Source organism: Crocodylus porosus, unplaced genomic scaffold, assembly GCF_001723895.1.
Source record: "Crocodylus porosus isolate Cpor-Errol unplaced genomic scaffold, CroPor_comp1, whole genome shotgun sequence".
NCBI classification, from domain to species: domain Eukaryota; kingdom Metazoa; phylum Chordata; order Crocodylia; family Crocodylidae; genus Crocodylus; species Crocodylus porosus.
Window position 1 is genome coordinate 58,007,937 of NW_017728918.1, and position 19,154 is coordinate 58,027,090.

General features: G+C 42.9%; 1 protein-coding gene across 1 annotated transcript in view; it reads left to right on the top strand.

Annotated features, from left to right (window-relative positions):
* The window catches only part of KCNQ5 (potassium voltage-gated channel subfamily Q member 5), a 186,392-nt gene that overhangs the window by 91,414 nt on the left and 75,824 nt on the right, over window positions 1–19,154 (top strand). The window contains exons 4-5 of the mRNA XM_019538157.1: window positions 4,357–4,532; window positions 6,318–6,443. Coding sequence (XP_019393702.1) covers window positions 4,357–4,532; window positions 6,318–6,443 — 302 coding nt within the window. The remainder of the gene's footprint in view (window positions 1–4,356; window positions 4,533–6,317; window positions 6,444–19,154) is intronic.

Consider the following 19,154-nt stretch of genomic DNA (forward strand, 5'->3'; position numbering starts at 1 on the left):
TCTGAGGCCCTATCCTCTTTTCCTCTTCTCAGGTCATGCTTGCCCCTGACTTCACTCATTCTCTGAGCTGCCAAAACCTCTGTGAGATGGAGGGCTTCTTCACTGCTTTGTGGTTGGTGTCTTCTCACCCATACTTGAATGTCCTCCTCCAGGTCCCAAAGGAATTGATACAACAGGACCTGGTCTATGACCCCATCTCGGTTGAACCAACCCACGGGAAGATATTTATTCAGCATGTCTTGCAGGTACCGTAGTAAGCTATGAGGCCTCTTGACCTCCTTTGATTTCTGGGCTCAGAAGGTCTGCCTATGGCTTTCAGGTGAAATCTCAAGCTGGTACAAGATCGTGGCCATCACCGTATCATAGTTACGGGCATCTTCCCTCGACAGCACCTGGTCGGCCACTTGAGCTCAGTCTACCACTAGGGCACCCAACTGGTGGGCCTGCTGAGTGCAGTCTAACCCAGCCTGGAGGGCCGTCCTCTCAAACGCCTCAATGTAGGCCTCGGGGTCGTCATCCCGCATCATCCATGTCATCTTAAACAGGGCAGCATTACACTGCATCCACTCCTGCTGGTGGGCACCCTGCAGCTGTTGTATTTCCAGCACCTGCCCTATCACCTGGATGGCTTGCGTCAGGAGCTCCATGTGGGCTACTGCCAGCACCTGCATGTCTACTTCCACCCAGGTTGGGATCACTCTTCCGCTAGCGTAGTAATTTTGATTCCCAGCCAGTGCACCACTGTGGCATCTCTAGTGGATGCTGTCAGTACCACACTGCCCCCTTGGTCGGGGTCCACCAACTCGCCTGCACTGCTTGTTGTTACCTGAAGAAAGGAGGGGTTCAGTGGTATTCTTCTTCCCCATCGACCCAATGACAGGGGTACTCACAGCAGTGCCATGGTTTTCCTCAGGGCTCTGCCTCCCCTACACCCCGTCCACTCGCCAATCACTCTGGTGTTCTGCTCGTGGTCCCGCCATGCCCAGCAAGCCCCCTTTTAAAGGGATCCAGCGTCAGCTTCATCACCAGTCAGTTGCCTGTAAGTTAAGGCACCTGGAGCTTCAAACCCTGATCCCAGAGGGCTGAGCTCCTGTTTTCTGGCGTACTTCCCCCACCAGGGGAGAAGGACACTCCTGTGAGCTTTGAAATTAAGGTGGCTAGGGAAAGATCATCCCCAGCCTGAAGCAGGACACTGCTTCCCCTGTCTTGGATGCGGGAGCAGTGCCTGCAATGCTGCTATTGCCAGCCTCCGGACAAACCAGTTTATATGTAATGTCTGTCCCTAGCCCTGTTGTGTTACAGATTTGAACCAGTTTCCAGTCTAGTTTATGTGTAATTCTTGTCCCTAGTCACAGTAACTTCCTTGAGTAAACAAGATCTTACAGTTCTACTTTAAACAGATATATTTAAACCACTGAAGAAATATGCAAGGACATTATTATTTCCCTCTGTGTGGTTTTTTTCAGTTGATCTTAAACCTGTTGCTGAGCAATTTAAGTTAGGCTGAAATAAAACTCATGAAACTTAAATAAGAGTACTCCTGCAGCCTTAATTATATCCATTTAAAAATCACAAGAGTGAATCTCTTTTGGCTGGGACACTGTCTTCCAATAGGGTGTGACTTAGAAAAAAATTTCATTGGTGAAAAGTTTATTTAGATATAATCTAATAGAAGTCTACTTAGGTCCATTTTTCCTTTGTCTTTGATTTAGTTTCACTGAAATCTGGTTGTCTTGAGGAGAATCGTAATGGTATTATTGAAGTTAATTTTGCCTATCTTATGAGTTTTGAGCATGTAGGTTGAGTACCATTTGCAGTCTTTTCTTATTTATTTTTAATTGTAACTATGCTCTTTTTTTACATTTTCTTCTTTATTCTTTTAGAACTAGAATATGGCCTGACTCTCCACCACTGTATAAAGGGAGGAAGTCCATGCATGAAATCACCAAAATCACAACCCTTTTTTCTACTTATACAATGGAAGGGCTGCATAGCACTAGCTGTAGCTACCCTAAAGCTGGTAGTGGCCAATGGCCCCCCCTGCTACAGACTGATTGGGGTAATATGTATAAAGTGGGCATGTTTACACAAGACACTAAATGTACAGTAGACTAATTCCGTTGTGCATTAGTGCACCATGGCAAAAATTGTGCTAAGTGCTGTTGCGCAGTAGAATTAGTTTGCTGCACATTAAGTGTCACAAAAAGACTGTATGCCAGTCCTACTGCACAGTGAACCAGTTACTGTGCACTTAGTACCTCATATTAGAGGTACTAAACATAATGCTCACTAACAACAGTGTATTAATGCATGTGTAGATGCGCCCAGTGTTGCCAACCTCTTGCCATAGTAAGTTATGAGATTCTAAAGTTATGAGATTCTAATCAGATCTGGAGCCATACCTGTTTTTCTGATATAATCAGTTGGTGCATTTGGCTATGAATAAAAGGTTGATGGTCCAAGTATAACCATGGATTGTGCTTTATGGGTAAGACCAAATGATTTCTAAGGTTCCTTCAAACTGTATTAGTCTGTTAGTGACACAAGACGTTTTAGCCCATACCAAAACTTCAAACTCCTTGGCGAAAACCACCTCTGAATGCCTGCCTTCCTATTTAAGTGGCTCATGAGAAAAGGAAGCCCTTCTATCGCCCATTTCTCTACCCCTTAGGAGCCTAAGGAGTTGTCAGCTGTGGAAAGAGGGAAGAGAAAGTGCTCAACAGCTCATGATTGCCCTGCCCCCTTCTATCTACCTTTGAATCAGTCATGGTCTAGTTTGTCTTCTTCTCATCTCTTCCCTCTCTCCTCACCATCATAGAACTGCAGCCAGGGTAGGGGAAAGAGAAGGAAGAGAGCAAATACAGAACTGGAGCACTCTTCCCATAGGCTTAGGAAAAGTGACCATACTGCAGCTGTCACTGTCATCTTGTAAGAAAGAAGAGTAGATAAAACAGAGGTGTGCTACAAGGGGATAGGTGGGAGAGAGTGAAATGAATAGCTGAGCAGAGGAGTGGATATCTACAGGGTTGGGCATTCTTTATCTGCCCTCACCCTTATACTTCATCAAGCTTTGGACAAGTTTCATAGGACTAGATCCAAAAAAAAGACTTGGGCATTGTGGTCCTACGCATTAACTTGCCTAACTTTGAAGTGCTTGCCTCCTGAACTGGAACCCACAGTCCTGAACTAGGCCCTGAACTCCTTATACATTTTAGGGTATGTCAATAACACTTCTGTGGTGCTTCTAAGAGCTTGCTGTCTCATGACTGGAACAGGGTGTGTTTGTCACGAGTCCTGGAATGCTCCAAAAATATATATACAGATGACACTCAGCGCAACCTGGTCCAGCTTTACCTCCTGGAGGCTGGGAGCACACTAATCATATGCTACAGGCTGAGAGAGGGGGTGACAGAGGGATTCTGGGTGAACTGTTTGGGGCCCCCATTTGGTGATATTTGCCAGACATTTAAGGCTGGTGAAGATACAGGACTCAATGGAAATGGGAAAGAAAGGCATAGTTCAGTTGTGGGAATAAAGAAGTCAAAATGTATGTAGTGTAGTGGCTCACCATAACTGTAAAAGAGTCAGCACTGAGGTGAACTGTACTTAATGAAAACTATTTTATCTTCTTCAGATGGCCTGTAGTAATCTATCCTTATGCTAAGCTCCCATCAGCATTTTTTCCAATATGGGTCATGTATTTTATGGCCATACCCAGCATTGGCTGCATTTAATTAAAATTTCAGTTTCTATTACTGAGCATATGCTGCTTTTCACAGTAGTTTAATGATAGACAGTGTATTTGATGAGGTTTTCTGAAATGCACGTATAAGATATGGGACTTTTCCCCCCCATCATAATTAGAGGGAAAAACCTCATCTTGTATTCAAGTAAATATGGTAAACTATATTTGTAAGACTAAATGGTTCTATTGGACTTGTAACACTGAGAGAGTTCTGTTTTCTCTTACCATTTTTGTCCAACTTCATTATAATGTGGCTATGAGGGAATGGTTCTATAGGGAAATGTTTTAGATCATCTGTTGATGTATATAGTGTTATGCATAGAACTTGAAAGAACCCTCACAAGGCAACTGGTTCCTTCAATACTGTCCCTTTTATTGCAGTTTTTAATATTACTAAATTATCTAGCAGCTTTCATCCTGAAGGGTCTCTAAATACCTTTCATACACTACTCTTGATCACACAGTCCCAACTCAGACAGTGACTTGCATAGGAAGAAGAACATCAGGAACATTCCTGTCTTTGTCAACAACTCCCTTTACTCAACTCATGTACATATATGTGAATGATTGGGGTATGTACATTAATATCTTCTGTAATGTATTTCTTTCAGACATCATTGTTCTCATCGCTTCAATAGCAGTTGTTTCTGCAAAAACTCAGGGTAACATTTTTGCAACATCAGCACTGAGAAGTCTTCGTTTCCTACAGATCCTCCGTATGGTGCGCATGGACCGAAGAGGAGGGACTTGGAAATTGTTAGGTTCAGTAGTGTATGCACATAGCAAAGTAAGTACCCCTGCAGTCCAATTCATTTATCTTTCACCTGAGGTAAAAGGGGGTCAGGCTTTATTACACATCAACTCTTCCATAGTAACTGCTGATATGCATACCCCCCTGTAGATGAAAACCAAACTTCAGTAGCTTTGCCTTCAGTGAAAAAGGGCAAGTTGCCATGGTTTGGCTTCCTTTTACTGCAGGGTAAAGTCCCATCCCATCCCTTCTCCTGGTCCCTCTGTCCCCCTCCCCCAATAAATTGTTTTTATGTCAATACCCTAGTCAAGGGTATTAACTAGTTAATTAACTAGTTAAAAAGTTAAAGAAATGGCTAACTTTTAACTTTAATTAGTTTTTAAAAAGGTTAATTTTAACTTTTCTTAAAGTATAAGTTAAAAGTTAAAAAAAATTAAATCCAGCTTTCCCAGAGTTTTTCCTGACATAGCCAATCTCTAGGACTTGCATAGAATGATATTTCTTTATTGAAATACTAGGATTTCTTGTTTGAGAGTCAGAGAGTAGTGTGCCTTCCTATGACATATGGTTAAGAACTACAAGTCCCAGAGTTCCTTAGTTCATGCGGGCATTTCCTGTGCATTTACAGAAGTCAACAGGGTAGCCAGTTGGCTGCAAGAGAGGGAACAAGCATTCCCTTATCTGCCTATATAGAATGATTGTTCAGTAGTGGGGGCTTAGTCTTACAAGACAAAAGAGGAAAATAGTCAGGTGTAAATTCTGAAATGCAGCTTTTCTAAAGTTCAATAAGCATGTTTAAACAATTTCTGCTATGAGACTGAACATTCTTTTTCTCATTTAAACTGCTTTTCTCATTTCAGTCTAATTTTTTATTTCATACACTTTCATTTTTTCTAATTCAGATGCATTTCATACACTTTTGTTACCTTTTGAGCAATACAAATTGTAACAGCGGAGGTTTTTTGTGGAAACAGCTTACATTTGTTACCTGGCTATGAATATCTCCTTTCTGTTATTCTGGTATACCTATATGATGCATTAACTTTTACAAAGTACTTCACACGGAGAGGGTGAGAAGAATCTGACATTACATAGGTATTGGTAAATTGTTATTCTGAAAACTGTATGACAAGTATAACATTGTTTTCAGCTAAAGCAGGGTGAGTTCTGAGTAAATTAGTGTGCTTCTGTGGGTTTATGGAAATGAAACCCACTTATTGCATTTGAAAATGAAAAGTGATGCTAACAGGCAATTCACCGTGTTTCACACATTGCTCACTAAGCAACTTAACTTTTAACTTGTTACTCTCTTTTTAACTTACCTTTAAACTAGTTGAAAGTAGAAATACTTAACTTTTAACTTAACTCAAGTTAATTTTAAAGGTTTCTAACTTTTAACTTTATCTAGTTACATTTTTCATAAACTTTTCCCATGACTGTTAATTGATTACTTCAGAGGATCCAACATAAGCCTAAGGGAAAAAATATTATCAGATTCTAATAAATACCTGAAACTTCTTACAGTAATGTTGGCTGTGTTGTCTATTATTAATATACATTTTTTCAGGTTCAGCTGTACTTTTTAAAAATAAGATAAAACATCAAGCTGTTTTATTACCAGTCTTATGCTGCTGTAATTCCACTGAAATCAGTGGAGTTACATAACTCTTTCAGTGAAGTGGTTAATCAGTGGTTTTTCAGAGGCTATTTATGACAAAAAGGAGCAATTGATTTTTAAATGCTAAATGATAGTACATAGATTGTTAAATGTATCTGTTTAATCTTTTTAATAGATATTGATCCTTACTTTCTTTTATCTAGGAACTAATCACAGCCTGGTACATAGGATTTTTGGTACTCATCTTCTCATCTTTTCTTGTTTATCTGGTGGAAAAAGATGCAAATAACCAGTTTTCTACTTATGCAGATGCTCTCTGGTGGGGCACAGTAAGTATACAAGCTAATTTGAACTAATTAACCAATATATCAGATTGCATTTAAATGATGTTATATTACCATCATCCTAATTCTCCAGCACTCTCTACCTTGAGTAGTTGAAAAATGTATGTAAATTCTATCATTGTAAAATAGTAGCATTTTACATCCACTTTGTGCGGTTGTAAAACCCCTGATTTAATAAAGCATTTAAGGACTTGTTAACACAAAATTCCCTTGCCTCTGCTTTGGTGAAGTCTGTGGATCCTAAGGACATGCCTAATTGCTTTCTGAATGTTGTAGGATTATCATATACTCAAATGTTTGGCTGGATAGGGGCATGATTAACCTCACAGGTTATGGTGATAGAGAATCAGAAGTAGATATTGCTTGAAGTTTATTCCTACTTCTTCTTTTTGATCTTAAATCTGACGAAATCTCACCAGATTAGCTTTGCTTACATGATTTCTAGTTTTTCTGTTTCCACTGGGATGAGAAATACAGAAGGCAGTGAGGTATTCCTTGGCCCATGGCTAAGTATTCCTCAGGCAGCTCAGGGAGGCTTCCATAACACTAACAAGGCAGCTATTTATTCACCGGATCTAAGAGAATTCCCAGGTGATGTAAAGCAGCACTCTTATTCCTGTTGATGCAGTGAACACCTTGTGCTCCAGAAATACACAGCCAGTACCTTTGAGATCATCAATGCTGACATAACTTAGAATGCCTTTGGGCTGCATAAGGTAAGTCTGAAGACTAAACTAGCCTCTGACCTCAGATCCTGTGCTGATAGGATTTCAGCTAAACCTCCAGGTCTGGTTCTGTCTGTCTTTTGCTTCAACTCTTGTTCCTAGTCAAAGGAAAACAAAGGAAAACAAAACAAATGTCCAACTTCTTTTGTACCTTATAGATTGGTCTTTTTAAGTTTTGCTTCTGTTCTGAGCAAAGGAGCAGGTTGCTTCCTGTTACAGGCTGTCAGACTTTTTAGTGGACATGTTCCTTGACTGCCTGCTACACAGGCTGCACACCATGCTTCACTGTGCCACGCCATGTTGCATGGGCCTCTCCCACCACACTGTGCTGTATGGCCTCCCCATTGCACCCCTGCTGCATTGCATGGGTCTCCCTTTGGGTGCCCTCACACTGTACCATGCCGACCTTTTGGCTCTTGCAGTCCCAGTTTGGCCCAAGGAGTGGGCAAAAGAACCTGGAGGAGTGAAGGGGAGCCCAGAGACTCCAGTATGAGCAGTAGGGGGCATGGCACCTAGAAAGAGAGCCCAGGGGGCCACAGTTTTCTCTCTGAGGCTGCCTGCAGCTTCTGAGCCAACAATTGAACAGCTCTGTCCTATTATACAAATCTGTTCACCTATCCTAAGATTGTATATTCTACATGTGCTATCCATCCCTCCTTAGAGTTGTCTTTTATGGCGATCAGTGTATAGAAATGCAAGCTTAGGATATGCAGAACCTAAAGTATATATCAGTTGCATATGGTTGGTTACAAAAGCTATGGAACTGTTTTGCCTAATGAGATTTGTTGTGAGATGTTCACACCAAGAAAAAATAAAATATTTTAAGGTTTGATCTTGTAATCCTAATCAGGAGAAACTCCCATTGAATAAAAGCTGTGAACTGTTGGGCGCTAACAGATGTGCAGCTCCCTGCTGTAACTCATGGCTTTTCACATTCACTGTTTGGTCAAAGGGATGAGGGGGATCAAGCTTGGGTGGTCTCCAATTCCCACCTCCTCCCTTCCAGCACAGGCTGGGTAAACCACAGACCAGAGCTCCCTCCCCTGCCCATCCCACCTCCCACCATCCTGCAGACAACACTTGGGAGTGGGGCTGGGCTGCATCAGACCACCCACAATTAGTACAGGGACAAACAGAAGTTAATGAAGGTGCTCCACGTTGAAGCACCTTCATCTAAACCCTCATTAAAAGAGGATTAATTTGTCACACGATCAGGCACTTTTAAACTGCTCTCTATCAAGGCACAACTGTAGAGAGCTTTCAAGGGGCTGATCATGTGACAAATATCACTTCTGTAGTACCCATTATGTCAAAGTCTGAGACATCAGCAAAAGTTTCTCTAGTTTAATTTAACTGAAAGCAGAATTTGGTTCATTCACTGAGAGTTTGACAACTTTAGGATTGTTTTATTGGTTTCATAGTTAATACTACAGTGTGGCTCTAGCAAAATCAAGCCTCACTTCTGATGTCAGACCCAAGTAGGTCTATCTGAGCAGATCTAACTGCAGGTTTTTGTAATTTTCTTGATTGCTTCCCACTGAACAATATTTTACAAGGAAAAACATTGTCCAAAATGGTGGCTTAAAATACTTTGTATACTGTGAAAATGAAAATGGATGACTCATACGCTGGATAGGTTCTGCAAACTGAGAAAACGGGAGTTTTTTTCTTGGCATCAACAGAAAAAACAAATTATAATAAAAAACCTTCTGAAAACAGCCTATTATCATATATTTTTTCTTCTTTTTTTCTTTGCTGCTTAGGTGACATGAACATATTTAAATTCTTAACACATTCAGGTGCATATACTTACAAACATTAATATATCCCCAAACACATCTTTCTTGTTTCCCTTTTAATGATAATAATTGCTGTATTATATGTAAAACAGTATGTGGGAAATACTTAATGAGTTCATTAGTCATGCTTATTGCTATTGCCAGAGTAACCCACATACAGATTTTGAAAAGGTCAGATTGCATGGCATTCTGAGGGGAATCAGCTCTTAGCCTCACTGGTTTATTTATTTGCAGCAGTTATTCAGACTTAAATTACATTGTACAGAATGGTTTTTGATGGTGCTGTAAAAAATAAAATGGGGGTGAAATCAGTAATCAATCCTCTCAGATCTCAAGCTTCTGGAAAAAATGGTAATGCCTTTTCATCATACTAAGCAATTAATTACATACCATATAATTAATTGGCACGAATGCATTCATTAAATCAAACTCTCTAAGGGCTCGGTCCTGCCATCATTCCACGTGATGCTCTTTTTGAGGGCAGTGGGAGTTTTGCATTGAAATCAAAGGCAGGATATGACAAAATAACTCAAATACAAATAATATAGCTAGATTTCTAGTCTGTGACTCCAACATAATGTCAATGTGGGTATTCTTATGGCTAGAATCTCTGGGTTATAATCAGTGTTATGTGTTTATTATGTGCAGGATTCAATGAGTCAGGGTCCTTTGAGCAAATGGTAAATTAATTTACTAAAAAAACCAATTAATTTAAAATACTGTGTATAATATGGGAACAGAGATGAAGGGCCATACCTTAACTTTAATATTTGATAACCAAATAATTTCCAAACATGCTATGCACTCTTTAAGGGTGTGTTTATGGCAATTAAATTGTACAGTAATTAGTTTTACCTGAGCACATAATTTAGCATGTTGAATAAAGTGCTCATTTCCAGGTTTTCTTTCAGCTCCTTTTCTAATAGTAAACAGTAATTACAATAGAATAAAGAATGTCATAGGCATCCAGTAGCATCTATGCTAATGCCATGCAATCTCATAATGAACTATGTTTTTGCACTTTGGTGTAGTAACTCCATTATTACACTTTGGCGTAATATTGCCTTAAAAGCATATTGGGGCTAAAGCACATTTAGTATTACACTGAATACTAAATTAATCAGTCTTGATAATATATTACCTATTCAACACCATCAGAAACTTCAGCAAATTTATTTTTTTTAATTGTCACAGAATGTGGAGACTGAAAAACATTTATAAGGAAACAAATCAATTTATTTGATTAATAAAACACAGGATTGGAAGGTATCTCCTGGGTGAGCTAGTCCTGTCCCCTGCAGTTGCAGGCAACTAGGGCATATCAACCCATTCATAAACTTATCAAACTGTATAAAGTTTGTATGTATCTGATCATAACCATCTAATTTATTAAAAACCAGATATAGCAATGGGTTATAATGGAAAGGAAATCCTACCTTTGGGACTTTAAATTATAGTGTCCTTTTAGGGGGATCAATAAATGTGTGCTGGACTATTTAGTCACGGTGACAATCTAACCTGAACAGTGGTCACTATTTTGTTAGGAGGGTGTTGTTTTTATTCTACAGCCTGACCTTGAAGGTCAACTGAAAAATGTTTTCCACTCACTGACTATTGAAATATAAGAGAAAAATCATGTCCTGTTATCTAGTACTATTAGGAGATATGGTTTACAGTTCACAATTTCATGTATAGTGTAACAAGCATCCTGCTGAAGCAGGGAAGGAGCACTCAAGTTGGTAGGGAGACACTGATACTCTTAATCATATGGTAATGTTGTCACATTCTCAGGATGTGATGGGGTGGACAGAGTTGCTTAAACATGGCTTTACTGTTTTCTATAGTGACTGCTCTTCTTTGTGGGTGATTTTCAGATGTCAAGTCCCAAATGGTTCAGAAATTGTCTCTGACTTCTTGACAAGATTGTTATGCTATAACGTCCCTAATATGCAAATAACAGTCAGCTTTCTATTTCTTTGATATCAAGCCCAGGTGGAGACATCTTATTCTCCAGTGTCTGGCAGAGACAGAAAACTGAATGAAAGCCAGTTGTCTTAGGCTTGGTCCTGATAAAACAGGTTGTTGCTGATTGGTAGGGAGAAGAATTTTGAAAAACTAGGAAATTCAATAAACACACATACAGAAGAAGGTATTTGTCTGCCTTATTCAAAATGGTTCAAAATCTTGGGGTTTTATTATTCTCACAATAACTCTTGAGAACAGAAACTAGAAATACGGGGGGTTTTAAAATGTTGTCAGGCCAAATGCCTCTGGACTTTACCATAGGCTAATTCTAGAGCAGGATGCCATGAGATCCTCTTAAGCAGGCTTGTCCAACATGCGGCCTGTGGGCTGCCATGTGGTCCTCCAAGCTGTTTTCTGGGGCCCGAGGTGCTGCGACAGGAAATGGAAGTAAACACTGTACTTTTGTTTTGGGGGTGTGATGTGATACCGCTTCCTGTGAGGTCTTTGAATATAGCTCGCCAGCCCACTGGGTGATAAAAAGTTCATGATCCAGCCCCACATTCAAAAAGGTTGGACACTCCTGCTGTTAAGGGTGCTAGACAATATTAGCACTGTTAGGTGTGCATGAGTGGGCCTGAACTTTGAACCAACCCCCCCCCTTCACTGGAATATCCCTTGACCTTCATCAACCTTTTTCATTGGCCCATCATGCCTTGATGGTTTGATTCTTTTTGGGGAGGTTGGATGGCTTTTCGGCAAAGGTCCATCTGGAAGGACCACAGTTCTTCTGCAGGGCTCCATCTTCCCTACACCACCCTCCCTACACTCTTGGGTCTGTGACGGAAAATCCCTGTAGGTCTAGAATGGAGATGTCTATCAGGGTCCACTTTCTAGACTCCTCTGGATTCTGTAGTTTGCTGCTCACCAGTCCTTATTTCTTCTCTTGCTGAACACTTTCCCTTATGAAACTTAGAAATCCATTTAACTAATTCTTGGACCAACTTATTCTGTATTCTCCTGGCCTTCCCTCTACCTGACTCTAGGCTTTACAAACTTAATTCCCTCAGAGATGTTGGGGTAAAGGCTGCACTGCTGTTCCTAATCACAGATCAATCTCCTCTACAGTGCCTCTTCCCAGCTGTAATTCATTCACCCGTATAAAGTAAATCATGGCTTATTCCTTAATCACAGATTCAAATTCACTCAAATTTCATGAAATAATCACTCTTTCTTTGGGTATTGTACTTCAGTTAGGCTGCACAAGTCAATCCCCTACTCTTCTTCAGTGACTCCCACCAGTTTGGCTGCCTGGATCTTCTTTCCTCCCCTGGTCTGCATGGCTTATGGCTCTGCTGATTTCTCCCCAGTCCAGGGGACACTGAATGCTGAGCCACTATCCATTATCTTACCCGATCTTAGGTCTTAGGCACCTTGTCTCCCTACCCTGCCCCTGGCTCCATGTCTGACTGGGCAGTGTGGGGCTCTGCCCCCTCTCTTTCTCTTTTCACCCTTTCTATCAGTGGGTAGAGGCCCAGCCCTACTAGGCTTCAGTTTGTCTTATAAGTTTGTCTAGCCAGTCTGAGCTGTGGTCCCCTCCTCAGTCTTTGGTGGCTCCAAAGCCAACAACCCCCCCCCACCCCAAAAAAAAAAAAAACTGGGAAAAATCACAGTGCACTGAGCACTCTGTTCTGTAGCCTCCTTCACTCCCCTCACAGCTGCCTTGGTGTTACTACCATCATAAGCAGGAAAAAAACAGAAAAAGAAAAAAGGGGAGTCCTATGTCAGGATCTTGTAAACAGTCCAGGGTCCTCGGGGTACCCTGTTCTCCAGGCCCTGCTAGTCCTACCGCACACAGTTCTCACTCTACTTGGGGATACTCAGCCCCACCCCAAGGCTTCTCCAGGGTGAACATAAAACAACCCTCAATGTTTATATCAACTTCCCAGGGCCTCCCAAGGCACAAAAAGGGAGATCTTTAGCATTTCTTGAGTACTTGGTCTTGTGGACAGAGGGGTTTCTATCCTTGCCTTCTTGCAGGGCTCTGTCTTCCTCCACTATGGCCAGTTCCCTTCCTCTGGCCTGCAACCAGTTTATATATCAGTCAGCCCTGCCAACTGATCAGATGACTGAGCTTCCTGCTCCCTGGGAGCAGGTGTTGTCAATCTCTTGCTGTCCTCCCTCTACTGGCCCTGCAGCTGGCTGATTTCAGGCTGAGCTTTACAAGTATAAGCCCCCAGCCCAGGCATCTCCCCTTTGAGGTCCCTTCTCCCTCTCTACTGCAAGTTGCTTGCCCCCTCCTATCCAGCTAGGGCTTCCCTTGACAGGCTGCACACCATGCTACCACTCCAGCTGTGCTGGCAAGGTCTTTCCTTATAGCAGATAATCCTTCCCTTCTCTGGGCTATAGACCTTACAGTGGCCCCACTGCCTTTCCTTCCCTGGCTTCTGCTTCTCTGAATGGAGCTAGGGAACCCTGTTACAAATGCCTATATAAGATTCACAAGATAAACCCCGGGATTTCAAATAGGAACTCACAGTGGCAAAAAACATTCTAACCCACTGTGGTCTTTCTGAGTTCTTTGCAACAAAATAATTGCTTTATTATTGTTCCATAGTTGAAAAATAAGTGAAAGCTAAGAGCTGGCACTTTCTGAGAGGTGCCAGAAGTCTGACAAGATTGAGAACTGCTGCCATCGGCATTCACTCTTGTTACTTCAAGGCTAATGTTACTCCAGCTGACTGTAAAACAAAACCCTCTGGCAACAGAGCAAACTATCTAGAGAAGAAGAGACCAGAAGCAGCAGCTCAACTCTAAAAAAGGGCCAGAGAGTCACAAAACAGCAACAAGTGGTACAAGAGGGAAATGCATAGGTCAAAATGCAAAATATGTCTGACATATGTATACAAATGCAAGAACTATGGGGAATAAACAAGATGAGGTGGAAGCTGCATCCTGTGAAAAACTATGATCTAATTGGTATCACAGAGACCTGGTAAGACGGCTCTTGTGACTGGAATATCAACATGGAGGATTACACTTTTTTCAGAAGGACAGGGTTGGGAGAAAAGATGGTGGGACCACCTGGTATGTCAAATAGAATCAGAGAAAATTAGGGTTACAAGGGACCTCAGGAGGTCATGTAGTCCAACCCCCTGCTCAAAGCAGGACCATCCCCAACTATATCATCCCAGACAAAGCTTTGTCAAGCCAGGTCTTAAAAACCTCCAAGGCTAGAGATTCTGCAACCTCTCTGGGTAACCTGTTTTACTTCCCTCCTTGTGGGAAAATTCTTCCTAATATCTAACCTAAACTTCCCTTGCTGCAACTTGAGACCGTTGCTCCTTGTTCTATGATCTGCCACTACTGAGAACAGTCTAGATCCATCCTCTTTTGAACCCCCCCTTCAGGTAGTTGAAGGCTGCTATTAAATCCTCTCTCAGTCTTCTGTAGAATAAATAAACTCAGTTTCCTCAGCCTCTCCTCATACATCATGTGCCTCAGCCCCTGAACCACTTTTGTTGCCTTCTACTGGACTCTCTAATTTGTCCACATCCTTTCTGTGGCAGAGGCCCAAAACTGGACACAGTACTCCAGACGTGGCCTCACCAGTGCTGAATAGAGGAGAATAATCACTTCCTTGACCTGCTAGCAACACACCTTCCAATACAGCCCAGAACGCCATTAGCCTTCTTTTTGACAAGGGCACACTTCTGGCTTATATTCAACTTTTGTCCATTGTAACCTCCAGCTCCTTTTGTGAGCTGCTGCTCAGCAATTCAGCCCCTACCCTGTACTAGTGAATTGTTGCATCCTGAGTGCAGGACTTTGCATTTATCCTTGTTGAACCTCATGAGATTTCTTTTGGCCCAATCCTCCAAACTTCCATTACCTGTTTGAAGAAACCCTCATCCACCACTTCCTCTTGGTCTGGTGGTCTATAGCAGACCCCAACAGTGACATCACTCTTGTTGCTCTCCCCTCTAACTTTATTGCAGAGAGTTTCAACAGGCTTATCTCCAGTTTCATACTGGAGCTCTGAGTAATCATATAGCTCTTTACATAAAGTGCAACTCTTCGTCCTCTTCTCCCCTGCTTGCCGTTCCTGAACAGTTTGTACCCATCCGTGATAATGCTCCTGTCATGTGAGCTCCTACCAAGTCTGTGTTATTCTGATCACATCATAATTGACTGTGCAAGGACTTCCAGTTCTTCCTGCTTGTTTCCCAGGCTCCGAGCATTCATATTCAGCAGGAGTGGGCAAAATGTGGCCTGCAGGCCAGATGCGGCCCACCAGACCAGTCTATCCAGCTCTCAGGTCCCCTAAAAAATTTAGAAATTTAATATACGTCTGCCCCTGGCTGCCTGTCATGCAGCCCTCGATGGCTTGCCAAAACTCCGTAAGCGGCCCTCCACCCGAAATTATTGCCCTCCCCTGATGTACAGGCACCTAAGGTAGCTAGTCAATTGCCCTGATTTCTCAGGAAGTTTGAGAACACCTCCCCTGTCGCCCCCTCCTGCTTGCTGTTCCTCCAGGTCTCCTGCTTCCCCACTTACCTCAAGGCTTTGGTCTCCAGCCCCAACAAACCTAGTTTAAAACCCTCCTCACTAGGTTAGCAAGCCTGTCTGCAAAGCTGCTTTTCCCTCTTTTCATCAGGTAGATACCTTCTCTTCCCAGCAACCCTTCTTCTTGGAATAGTATCCCATGGTGGAAGAAGCCAAATTCCCACTGGCAGTACCACCTGTGAAGCTAGGCAATACCATCTGTGATCTGCAGGAATCCATTCCTGCCCAGGCCCTTTTCCTTGACTGAAAGGATCAAAGAGAATGTGACCTGAGCCCCAGACCTCTTCACCTTGGTACCCAAAGCCCTGTAGTCACTTTTGATCTGCTCATGGTCTCCCCTTGCAGTATCATTGGTGCCCACATGGATGAGCAACATGGGGTCAGAGGGCCAGATGAATGTCAGTAATCCCTCCATGATATCTTGGATCTGGGTTCTGGGTAAGTAAGAGACTGCCCAAGACAATGTACATATACTTGTTCCCTGGTTCAGGCATCAAAAGATAGCAGGACAGAATGCATTTGGGTGAAGATAAAAGGTGGAAGATGCAGTACTGATATAATGATGCGGATTTATTATAGGCCACCAAATCAAAAAGAGGTGAATGAGGCACTCTCCAAGCAGGTGACAAATCTATCCAAAAGCTAGACAGTACTGATGCGAGACTTCAGTTTTCCAGACATCTTTTGAAAGAACAATGCAGCCAAACAAAATATTGAACTGGTTCCTAATTTCTGTGGAGGACAACTTTCTGTTCCAGAAAGTGGAGTATACAACTAGGGGATCAACTATCCTAGATCTTGTCCTGACCAATAGGGTGGAAGATGTAAAGCTGATAGGCAACTTGGGAGGAAGCAATCACAATATGAAAGAATTCCAGATCCTGAGATAGGAAAAGCATGAGGTTGGCAAAATTTGGATGGTAGATTTTAAAAAAGGTAGATTTAATCCGACTCAAGGAGTTAATAGACATGGCACCATGGGAAGGATATAAAGGCACCAAGGAAGGCTGCAAGCTTCTTAAGGGCACGGTATTGGAAGCCCAACAAGAAACTGTTCAGACATGATGGAAGCACAGGAAGAATCACAAGATACAGATGTGATGTGGCTGCACAAGAAGCTTCTAGTGTTCTTCAAATGCAAGAGGAAAGCATACAGGCAATGGAAAAGTAAGTAGGTCACCAAGGAAGATTTTCAGGCAATAGCAAGAACCTACAGGGACAAAATTAGGAGGCAAAGATAAAGGATGAACTGCACCAGGCAACAAAGGTTAAAGACAACAAGAAGAGGTTCTATAAATACGTTGGCCAGAAAAGAAAGACCAAGAAAACTGTGGGTCCACTGTTAAACAGCAAGGAGGAATTCTGAACAGAAAATACAAAGGAGGAGGAACTACTCAACAGCTACTTTTCCTCAGTCTACAAAAAAAAATTACACTACAGCCAAACACCTAATAAGGATTATTTGGATAAGGAAGGGATGAAATAACAAACTGAGGGATGAACTAATAAAAAAGATGGTCAGAGAGCTTTTGATGGGTCTGATTTAATTCAATTCAACTTCATCTCAGAGTACTGAATAAACTGGCAGAGGAGATCTCAGAAATATTGGCAGTGATATTCATGAAGTCATGGGAGACAGCCAAAGTACCAGAAGACTGATAATATGCCTCTCTTCAAATCAAAAAATCAAAAAAGAGGACCCAGGGAAATAAAGACTGCTTAGACTGGGAAGCTACCTGGGCATATCCTATGGATTTTCAAGCATCCTATGTTTTTCAAGCATCTGGAGAAGGAAAGGCTCATCACAAGCACCCAGCATGGATTTGCTCAGAACAAGTCATGCCAAATAAACTTGATCTCCTTTGTCAAATAACTACTTGGGTGGATGAAAAGTATGCTGTGGATATAGTATGCTTCAAGGCAATGCAGGAGATCCTGGAGGGACCCTTGGTGTTCTGCCAGATCCCCCAGGAGACCCTGTTCAGCTACTTTAACAGTTTCTTCAATCCCCAGGTGGAAGGAGCCGCCCCACATCTGTTGGACCCCTGACCCCCATCAGCTCTACAGAAGAGCTCAAGGTAGACTTTACACCGAAGGAAGTGGAAGCCTGCCTGAGCAGAATCAGAGACACTGCACCTGGCAAAGATGCACTAAAAAAGCCCACTAAAAAAGAAGGACCCATTCTGCCTTGTCTTGACACTGCTCTTCATTTGATGCAGAGAGTTCTTCCACTTGCCCAGCCCCTAGAAAAAGGTGATGACGGTGCTCATACACAAGAGAGGTGAGCCACCGGACCCAGGCAACTGGAGACCCATTACTCTGTGCTCCACACTCTACAAACTCTACACCAACTGCTTGGTGGCTCAGATCATCGACTGGGCAGTAACCAGGCAAGCCATCAGCCTGAGCCAGAGGGGCTTCCTTTCAAATAAGGCTGCTACTAACACAACTTTGTGCTCCAGATCACACTTGTTGATACCCAGAGGGCCAGAAGGCAGTGTGCACTGGTGTGTGTCAACATCTCCAATGCCTTCGGTTCCATGTCCCACTGCCACTTCTTCAACACCCTCCAAGAGCTCAGAATGCCAGTCAGCACCATCAACCTTGTGCAGGAGCTCTGTGATGGTTGCACCACCACCATCCAGTTGCTGGAGGGTGAGCTGCAAGACATCCCCATCCGGTCCAGAGTGAAGCAGGGATGCCAGCTCAGCCCCATCATCTTCAACCTTGCAATGGAGCTGCTCCTCCAAGCAGTGGCAGGAGGCCCCAGAGGCCTCAAACTTTATGAATGGAAGCTGAGCATCCTGATTTATATGGATGACTTGGTCCTCCTCACCAGCAACACTGTGCAGCTGCAGAGGATGCTGGATGTTAGCTCCAAGGCAGGCAAATGGATGCGATTCCACTTCAACACCACCAAGGGCACATTGATTGCAGGAAGAAGAACTCTGTATTGGATTCCAGCCTAACCATCCAAGGCAAGCAGATGAGGCACCTGAGGGACAGCAAGAGCTACATCCACTGGGGATGCCCACCGGACACGGAGCAAAGCAGATGCTCAAAGAGACCATCCATGAGATTGTGCAGGGTGCCCACAAGCTGGACTCTTCCCTGCTGGCCCCCTGGCAGAAGATAAATAGTTTCATAGTTTCTAGGGTCGGAAGGGACCTAAACAGATCATAAAGTCTGACCACATGCCCTGGGCAGGACTGAGTCCTGGGATCATAATACTCCAGCCAGATATTTATACAACCTCCTTTTGAAGACCCCCAAGGTAGGGGAGAGCACCACCTCCCTTGGGAGCCCATTCCAGAGCCTGGCAGCCCTAACCATAAAGAAATGTCTCCTGATATCAAGCCTGAACCTACTCCCAATCAATTTGTGGCCGTTATTCCTTGTTATCTCAGGTGGTGAACAATATCACGTTGGTCCTGAGGGGCTAAGCAGTCCCCAAGACCCTCCTCAAGAAGGAAGACACTGAGATCTGGCAGCTGCTCAAGAAGTGGCTGCACCTGCCACTGTGGTCCAGCCACAAGATCCTGTATGTCCCTGTGGCAGGGCACTGTTGGTGTCTGCCACTTTAAGGGCTGAGCCAAGCAGCCAGCAGGTGCTTAACTGCGGCAGCCATTTTAGATCTAGGGCTG